The sequence below is a fragment of the Camelina sativa genome, chromosome 8 (assembly GCF_000633955.1).
Source record: "Camelina sativa cultivar DH55 chromosome 8, Cs, whole genome shotgun sequence".
NCBI lineage: Eukaryota > Viridiplantae > Streptophyta > Magnoliopsida > Brassicales > Brassicaceae > Camelina > Camelina sativa.
This window is the reverse complement of record NC_025692.1, coordinates 26,582,082-26,590,947: the sequence shown is the minus strand read 5'-3', so window position 1 is coordinate 26,590,947 and position 8,866 is coordinate 26,582,082. Positions and strand designations below refer to the sequence as shown.

General features: G+C 39.3%; 2 protein-coding genes across 3 annotated transcripts in view; both read left to right on the top strand.

Annotated features, from left to right (window-relative positions):
* Nucleotides 1,336-7,328, top strand: LOC104708811 (ethylene-insensitive protein 2). Of its 2 annotated transcripts, XM_010425439.2 has the most exons (9): nucleotides 1,336-1,517; nucleotides 2,111-2,240; nucleotides 2,332-2,801; nucleotides 2,909-2,995; nucleotides 3,094-3,204; nucleotides 3,293-3,505; nucleotides 3,588-3,773; nucleotides 3,885-6,560; nucleotides 6,644-7,328. In XM_010425439.2, the coding sequence occupies exons 3-9, from the start codon at nucleotides 2,550-2,552 to the stop codon at nucleotides 7,019-7,021; spliced, it is 3,903 nt and encodes a 1,300-aa protein (XP_010423741.1). In that variant the 5' UTR covers nucleotides 1,336-1,517; nucleotides 2,111-2,240; nucleotides 2,332-2,549; the 3' UTR covers nucleotides 7,022-7,328. The 2 variants fall into 2 exon arrangements, with proteins under 2 accessions (XP_010423741.1, XP_010423740.1); XM_010425438.2 differs by having other exon boundaries at nucleotides 2,111-2,801.
* Nucleotides 7,959-8,866, top strand: part of LOC104708810 (isocitrate dehydrogenase [NAD] catalytic subunit 5, mitochondrial) — a 2,806-nt gene continuing 1,898 nt past the window's right edge. The window contains exons 1-2 of the mRNA XM_019229010.1: nucleotides 7,959-8,267; nucleotides 8,366-8,544. Of these exons, the coding sequence (XP_019084555.1) occupies nucleotides 8,082-8,267; nucleotides 8,366-8,544 (365 nt within the window). The 5' untranslated portion in view covers nucleotides 7,959-8,081. The remainder of the gene's footprint in view (nucleotides 8,268-8,365; nucleotides 8,545-8,866) is intronic.

The window sequence follows — 8,866 nt, the reverse complement described above, 5'->3', positions numbered from 1 at the left end:
CCAATAATGAGGAAACATACCCGAGTTGCGCCGATCCCCAACCTTGTGATATTCCATCATGATTCGGATAATCCTATATATTGGTCTCTGATACAAAATATATAAATCTAAATTGATATTTAGTTTTGTATTCTAAAAGAAAACCGACTTTACTATAACATTATAATTTTTTACTATAGAAAATTTTAAATATGCTAAGATCGCGTGAACACTTTTGGCGTTACAAAGTTTCTCAATTTTTTATTTTTTTCTTTAAAATTCTTATATATTTATTTCTTATAAAAGATAAATAAATCTAAATTTATGTTTGGTATTGTATTCTAGAAGAGAAACGACTTTGCTACAACATTGTATGTATCATAATTTTATATTATTTAAGATTTCAAGTATGCAAAAATTGCGTGAACATTTTTGGTTTTACAAAGTTTTTCAAAATTTGTAAACACTTGTAATCTTTTGCGAGTTAAAAGATTCGATTCTTATCTTTATTTCGTAACGTTCGTTTAAACTTTTTTGAAATTTGTCTCATGCGAGTTACAAAGTTAGGTTCTTATCCTTATTTGTAATAGATATTTTTTTAAATAAGTAACGCTCGTTTTATTTTTTAAATATAAATAAAAGAAATATTACTAAAATTGACATCTTTGTTTATAATGAGAGATGTTAGTAAAGTTGAGAGTAAAAAGAGAAATAATTCAGCTAACATTTCTCATTTCACAAAATCAAGTAAATACGATCAAAACTCTCTTCAGTATCTCCTCACTCAATTTAGTCGCTAAAGCTAACAATTGTATGGTGGTTTATAGTATTTATTTTATGATGCGCTTGAGTCTGAGCTATTAAAATTAAAAAGTAGATTGGGCAAAAAAAAAAGTGCATTATATAATTGATGTGTTTTTTTTTTTAAAAAGAAAGGTATTATTATAATTTTTTTGATGCTGGTATTATTATTACCTATGCAATGAGGAAGAAGGACGGGTCCAGAATTATTTTTAAAATACTAATAATAATGCTCTTCTAGTCCACTTATCTTGGAATCTAAAACTACGATTAGTTTTAAATTAAGTATATTAAACTAATCTAAAGATTAAGTTTAAAACCTGAAAAAAATTTAATTAAGAAGACGTTTTTTCAAGCTATAAGAAAAAAAGAATATTACCTTTTTTTTTAATAACATTTATGTATCTTTTAATTGTTCTCTCTCGCTTCTCTCTCTTTTGAAGGTGGCACGAGCACCCATAACCTTTCAGAACCTATAGATACAAAAAAATAATGTGTATGTAATATAAATTGATTTTTTTTTTTGGATCTTCTTTTTTTTTTTTGTTTATCTCTCTCTTTCTCCTTTGGATGGGAACTGAGCTCTTCTTCTTTCTCTCTTTCCTCTCTCCTTTTCTTCTATCTCTCGTGGCCTTTGATTAGAGTTTTATTTCTCTCTTGAAGATCCGTTTCTAGACCTCTCTCACTTGATTTGATACTTAATTAGGTCAAACTTTGCGATCGTAGCGATTTCACAGGTCACCATCTTCAAAAACCCTAATTCTCTGTTTCTTATTTAGTCTTTTTTTCTTTCTCTTCTGGCTGGGGGCTTTATTTTACGGGACTTCCATGGGTTTCTGTAGCTTTTTGCCTCGGATTTTGTGCAAATGGGAGTTTTTTTTTAAAACACATCTCTGTTCGTTTTCAGCTTTTTTTTTTTTTTTTTTTTTTTTTTTTTTTTTTTTTTTTTTTTNTCGAGTTTCAGCTTAGATCTCTCTATCCCTCTCTCTGAGTCTCTGTTTTGCGAAAAAGAAGATTGTTCAAGTTTCTCCTCTCATCTGGGTTTTGTTTTTAACTGTGAGATTTTAGCTTTTTCTGTTTTTTTTTACTGTACTTGTTTGTGGGTTGACCTTTTTTTTTTTTTTTTTAAACTCTCTTGAAGATCTGAATGCGTAGATCATACGGGATCTTTGCATTTTTTTTTTTGTTGCTTTTCGTCAGCGTTACGATTCTTTTAGCTTCAATTAAAGTTTTGAATTTCTATTTTTTTTTTAAAAAGCTTATCCCAAAGATCAATTCTTTTTTGTCATCTGAATTTTTTTTTTTTGGTCCACCATTAATTTTTTTACAGGTTTAAAAAGCTGATTCGAATGGTTAGGACATAACATCCGTACTTGGTTAAGCATATGGAAGTCTGTGTTCTGTTCTTGGTTGCTCTGTTAGGGCTTCCTCCTTTTGCACCAACTTAGCTCTCATGTTTTGTAAGATCTCCTCCTTGAAAGCTGCTGTGTAAACCTCTGGTCCTTTTTAACTTAACAAACTTCATTTGTTGGTTACTTGAGGAAACTTCAGCTAGTAGGTAAAGACTGTACATACCTGTAATACAAGACGACAGCCTAGATTGGCTTTTTATTCGACAGCCTAGCTGGTGAGCTTTTGAAGGAATCAAGGGGGAATGTGTTTATGGTTGAGTCTGTGAATTCTACGACGATTGGATCTGTAGAGTTGACCTTTTAATCCTCCTACTCTTGAGTAAATTATATATATATCTATCAGATAGATTTAGTAGGATGGAAGCTGAAATTGTGAATGTGAGACCTCCTCAGCTAGGGTTCATCCAGAGAATGGTTCCTCCGCTACTTCCTGTTCTTTTGGTTTCTGTCGGTTATATTGATCCTGGCAAATGGGTTGCAAATATCGAAGGAGGTGCTCGTTTTGGGTATGACTTAGTGGCTATTACTCTGCTCTTCAATTTTGCCGCCATCTTGTGCCAGTATATAGCTGCCCGAATAAGCGTTGTTACTGGTAAACATTTAGCTCAGGTATTTTGTTCCCCTTTCTCTGATCTCGAAGCTTTTAGCTACACTGTTTTTTTCTGCTAACCACCTTCTCTATTTTTGTAACATTCTAATGTTTTTTACTTGTACAGATCTGCAATGAAGAATATGACAAGTGGACGTGCATGTTCTTGGGCATTCAGGCGGAGTTCTCAGCAATTCTGCTCGACCTTACCATGGTAGTTACTTACAGTCTTTTTCCTTCTATTTTTTTTTTATTTATGTTTGATGGGAAATTTTCAGTTTTTCTGATTTGAGGCTTTCCTATTAAAAACAGGTTGTGGGAGTTGCACATGCACTTAACCTTTTGTTTGGAGTGGAGTTATCCACTGGAGTGTTCTTGGCCGCCATCGATGCATTTTTATTTCCTGTTTTCGCCTCTTTCCTTGTATGACTGGTTTCATGCCTTTTCTATTTCTTCGTGTTCTTGGAATAGCATTATCGGAAATTAACTGACATGCATACAATTTTTACAGGAAAATGGTATGGCAAATACAGTATCCATTTGCTCGGCAGGCTTTGTTTTACTTCTCTATGTCTCTGGTGTCTTGCTGAGTCAGTCTGAGATCCCATTCTCTATGAACGGAGTGTTAATTCGGTTAAATGGAGAGAGTGCATTTGCACTGATGGGTCTTCTTGGAGCAAGCATCGTCCCTCACAATTTTTATATCCATTCTTATTTTGCTGGGGTACCTTTTTTCTCTTTCTCTGTATCTCTCTTTTCTATTAAGTAGCAATAATTATACTAAGCAGTGAACTCCTCTATTGCAGGAAAGCACATCTTCGTCAGATGTCGACAAGAGCAGCTTGTGTCAAGACCATTTGTTCGCCATCTTTGGTGTCTTCAGCGGACTTTCACTTGTAAATTATGTATTGATGAATGCAGCAGCCAGTGTGTTCCACAGTACTGGCCTTGTGGTACTGACTTTTCACGATGCCATGTCACTAATGGAGCAGGTTTGTTCTAACGGGTTTATGCTTCGTATTAGTCTATAATACATTTTTAGACAGACAGTTTCAGAATTATCTCGTGATCATAATTATTTTGTTCTTGATTGTTGAGCGCAGGTATTTGTGAGTCCGCTCATTCCAGTGGGCTTTTTGATGCTCCTGTTCTTCTCTAGTCAAATTACAGCACTAGCTTGGACTTTCGGTGGAGAGGTCGTTCTGCATGACTTCCTAAAGATAGAAATACCCGGTTGGCTTCATCGTGCTACAATCAGAATTCTTGCAGTTGCTCCTGCCCTTTATTGTGTGTGGACATCTGGTGCAGACGGAATATATCAGTTACTTATATTCACTCAGGTCCTGGTGGCGATGATGCTTCCTTGTTCTGTCATACCGCTGTTCCGCATTGCTTCGTCGAGACAAATCATGGGTGTCCATAAGATCCCTCAAGTTGGCGAGTTCCTCGCACTTACAACGTTTTTGGGGTTTCTCGGTTTGAATATTGTTTTTGTTGTTGAGATGGTATTTGGAAGCAGTGACTGGGCTAGTGGTTTAAGATGGAATACCGTAATGGGCACCTCGGTTCAGTACACCACTCTGCTTGTATCGTCATGTGCATCCTTATGCATGATGCTCTGGCTTGCAGCTACGCCGCTGAAATCTGCGAGTAACAGAGTAGAAACCCAAGTATGGAACATGGATGTTCAAAATGCTTTATCTTATCCTTCTGTTCATGAAGAGGAAATAATTGAAAGAAGCGAAACAAGGCGTAATGAAGACGAATCAATAGTGCGGCTGGAAAGCAGGGTAAAGGATCAGTTGGATACTACGTCTGTCACTAGTTCTGTCTATGATTTGCCAGAGAACATTCTAATGACGGATCAAGAAATTCGTTCAAGTCCTCTAGAGGAAAGCGAGTTAGACGTAAAATTCTCTGCCTCTCAAGTAAGTAAACTTGGGGAAGACCCTGATGTAAAAGAACAGTCTGTATTGCAGTCAACGGTGGTTAATGAGGTAACTGATAAGGATTTGGTTGTTGAAACAAAGATGGTGAAGATTGAACCGATAAGTCCTGTGGAGAAGACTGTTAGCATGGAAAATAACAGCAAGTTCATTGAAAAGGATGTTGAAGGGGTTTCATGGGAATCAGAAGAAGCTACGAAAGCTGCTCCTGCAAGCAACTATACTGTTGGATCTGATGGTCCGCCTTCGTTCCGCAGCTTAAGTGGGGAAGGGGGAAGTGGGACTGGAAGCCTTTCACGGTTGCAAGGTTTGGGGCGTGCTGCCCGGCGCCACTTATCTGCGATCCTTGATGAGTTTTGGGGACATTTATATGATTTTCATGGCCAATTAGTTGCTGAAGCCAGGGCAAAGAAAATAGATCAGTTGTTTGGCGCTGATCAAAAGTCAGCCTCTTCTATGAAAGCAGATTCTTTTGGAAAAGACATGAGTAGTGGATATTGCATGTCTCCAACTGCAAAGGGATTGGACTCACAAATGACTTCAAATTTATATGATTCACTGAAGCAGCAAAGGACTCCAGGAAGTATCGATTCGTTGTATGGATTACAAAGAGGGTCGTCACCGTCACCGTCACCGTTGGTCAACCGTATTCAGATGTTGGGTGCATATGGTAACACCACTAATAATAATGCTTATGAATTGAGTGAGAGAAGATACTCTAGCTTGCGTGCTCCATCATCTTCTGAGGGTTGGGAACACCAACAACCAGCTACAGTTCACGGATATCAGATTAAGTCATTTGTTGACAATTTGTCAAAAGAAAGGCTTGAAGCTTTACAATCCCGTGGAGAGATCCCAACGTCGAGATCTATGACGCTTGGTACAATGAGCTATACACAGCAACTTGCGTTAGCCTTAAAACAGAAGTCCCATAATGGTCTAACCCCTGGACCAGCTCCTGGATTTGAAAATTTTGCTGGGTCTAGAAGCATATCACGGCAATCTGATAGATCTTATTATGGTGTTCCATCTTCTGGAAATACCGATACTGTTGGTGTAGCAGTAGCCAATGAGAAGAAGTATAGTAGCATGCCAGATATCTCAGGATTGTCTATGTCCGCGAGAAACATGCATTTGCCGAACAACAAGAGCGGATACTGGGATCCGTCCAGTGGAGGAGGAGGAGGGTATGGCACGTCTTATGGTCGATTAAGCAGTGAATCATCATCGTATTCTAATATGGGGTCACGGGTTGGAGTACCCTCTGCTTATGATGACATGTCTCAATCAAGAGGAGGAGGCTACAGAGATACCTACACTTTGCCACAGAATGCATCAACAACAGGGACCGGATCACTTTGGTCTAGACAGCCCTTTGAGCAGTTTGGCGTAGCGGAGAGGACTGGTGCTGTTGGTGAGGAGCTCAGGAATAGATCGAATCCGATAAATATAGACAACAACTCTTCCTCTACTGTTGATGCAGAGGCTAAGCTTCTTCAGTCATTCAGGCACTGTATTCTAAAGCTTATTAAACTGGAAGGATCCGAGTGGTTGTTTGGACAAAGCGATGGAGTTGATGAAGAACTGATTGACCGGGTAGCTGCACGAGAGAAGTTTATCTATGAAGCTGAAACTCGAGAAATAAATCAGGTGGGTCACATGGGTGAGCCACTGATTTCATCGGTTCCTAATTGTGGAGATGGTTGCGTATGGAGAGCTGATTTGATTGTGAGCTTTGGAGTTTGGTGCATCCACCGTGTTCTTGACTTGTCTCTCATGGAGAGCCGGCCTGAGCTCTGGGGAAAGTACACTTACGTTCTCAACCGCCTTCAGGTAAACAAAGATAAAAAACCACACTTTTGCAGTTCGAAACCAAAGCTTATTATGTTTTGACATGATGTATGGATTCAACACAGGGAGTAATTGATCCAGCGTTCTCAAAGCTGCGGACACCGATGACACCGTGCTTTTGCCTTCAGATTCCTGCGAGCCACCAGAGAGCGAGCCCGCCTTCAGCGAACGGGATGTTACCTCCGGCTGCAAAACCGGCCAAAGGAAAATGCACAACCGCAGTCACACTTCTTGATCTGATCAAAGACGTTGAAATGGCAATCTCATGTAGGAAAGGCCGGACCGGTACAGCTGCAGGAGACGTGGCTTTCCCAAAGGGAAAAGAAAATCTGGCTTCAGTTTTGAAGCGGTATAAACGTCGGTTATCGAATAAACCCATAGGTATGAATCAGGATGGACCCGGTTCAAGAAAGAACTTGACTGCGTACGGATCATTGGGTTGAAGATGCACATTGTGAGAATCTCATGATCAAAAGAGACGTTAGAGCGGGAAGCCGAAGAATCAAAACCCTTGCTTTTGATTGCTCCTCTCCTCTGCTTTGTTAATTGTGTATTAAGAAAAAGAAAAAAAAAAAGGATTTTGTTGCTTCAGAAATTTTCGTTTTTTTTTCCCTCTCTTAATTTGGTTGTAATGTTATGTTTATATACATATCATCATAGGAGGACCATAGCTACAAACCGTATCCGGTTTGTGTAATTTGATGCGGAGTCGATCATTAAAAAAAAAATCGTCAGTTTGAATTGTTAAAATCTCCTAAACCGGATCTCATTACGTAGCAGACACATCGACGCTAGGTTGCTGACACGTGTCCATATCAGTCTGTCTTCTCGAATCGTCTTCTGGTTTCTCAAATCCTTCTTCATCTTCGTGGGGGAACCAAAGAAAAAAAGAAAGTAAAATCGCTCCAGCAGAGTAAACCAGCAAATGGGTTATGTGATCTACATATCGTTTCCGGCGATTCTTCTCCTTTTGATCGTCGCTATCACTTTTTATCTCATCGGAAGAAAAATCGGCCGGCGAGAAGGCATGTATGGACCGCCGTTGGCTGGTTTACCGGCACCTGCACCGCCCCATAAAGCTACGGGGAAGCCACCGGAGGTTTAGCATAAATCGGTTGTGTGTGTACATGTAATGTATGATGACGTAATAATTACGTAAACATCTTTAGTAGTATACATCTGTGGTTTGTGTTAGACTGTTATTGGGCCCGATACTAAATAAACAATACTCTTTACTGGGCCTGAGCTTTTAAAAAAACAGTTCGTTCCGTTTGTATTTTGACGTACTCACTTTGTGTCGTTTAACTTTGAGTACTAACCTAATGCGACTTTAGAAACTACGCGGCGTTTTTACGGAAGAAGGAAATATTCGCTTCTTCTTTACAACTTTTGTCACAACGCAGAAAAGTCCTCTCTCTCTCTCTCTCTCTCTCTCTCTCTATCGAATAATAATAATTTTTCCATTTGCTGCGTCCTTTTGGTGCTTGAAGCAGCGATATAACCATGGCAGCAAATCTCGCGCGACGGCTGATCGGTAACCGATCGACTCAGATCCTTGGTGCTGTGAACTCTAGCTCAGGTGCGGCTACTTCCGTCGCTAGGGCTTTCTGCTCCTCCTCCACTCCGATCACCGCAACTCTCTTCCCTGGCGATGGGATCGGTCCCGAGATCGCTGAATCTGTCAAAAAGGTTCCTCATCCCTAATTTTGTAAAAAAATTCTAGTTACGAGAGAATTGTGATTTGTGAGAATTCGGCAATTTCGTTGATAGTTTTTGTAATGATCCAGGTGTTTACAACAGCTGGTGTGCCAATAGAGTGGGAAGAACACTATGTTGGGACTGAGATAGATCCCAGAACACAGAGTTTCTTGACCTGGGATAGTCTCGAGTCTGTGCGTAGAAACAAAGTTGGTTTGAAAGGTCCAATGGCTACTCCAATTGGGAAAGGTCACCGTTCTTTGAACCTTACTCTTAGGAAAGAGCTTAATCTTTATGCCAATGTTAGACCTTGTTACAGTCTTCCTGGTTACAAAACTCGTTACGATGATGTTGATCTCATTACCATCAGAGAAAACACTGAAGGAGAATACAGTGGCCTTGAACATCAGGTTTTGTTTTGTTGTGTCTCTATCGATAGAACATTCCAGATTAGTGTTTCTGACAATTGTTTTGTTTTCTCCTGACTCATGATAGGTCGTTAGAGGTGTGGTGGAAAGTCTTAAAATCATTACCCGTCAGGCGAGTTTGAGAGTTGCAGAGTATGCTTTCCTCTATGCCAAGACTCATGG

Coding starts and splice junctions, on each gene's coding strand:
- LOC104708811 (XM_010425439.2), top strand. CDS start 2,550: ATGGAAGCTGAAATTGTGAATGTGAGACCTCCTCAGCTAGGGTTCATC. Junction 3,205..3,292: donor CTGTTTTCGCCTCTTTCCTT/GTATGACTGGTT, acceptor CAATTTTTACAG/GAAAATGGTATGGCAAATAC. Junction 3,506..3,587: donor TCCATTCTTATTTTGCTGGG/GTACCTTTTTTC, acceptor CCTCTATTGCAG/GAAAGCACATCTTCGTCAGA.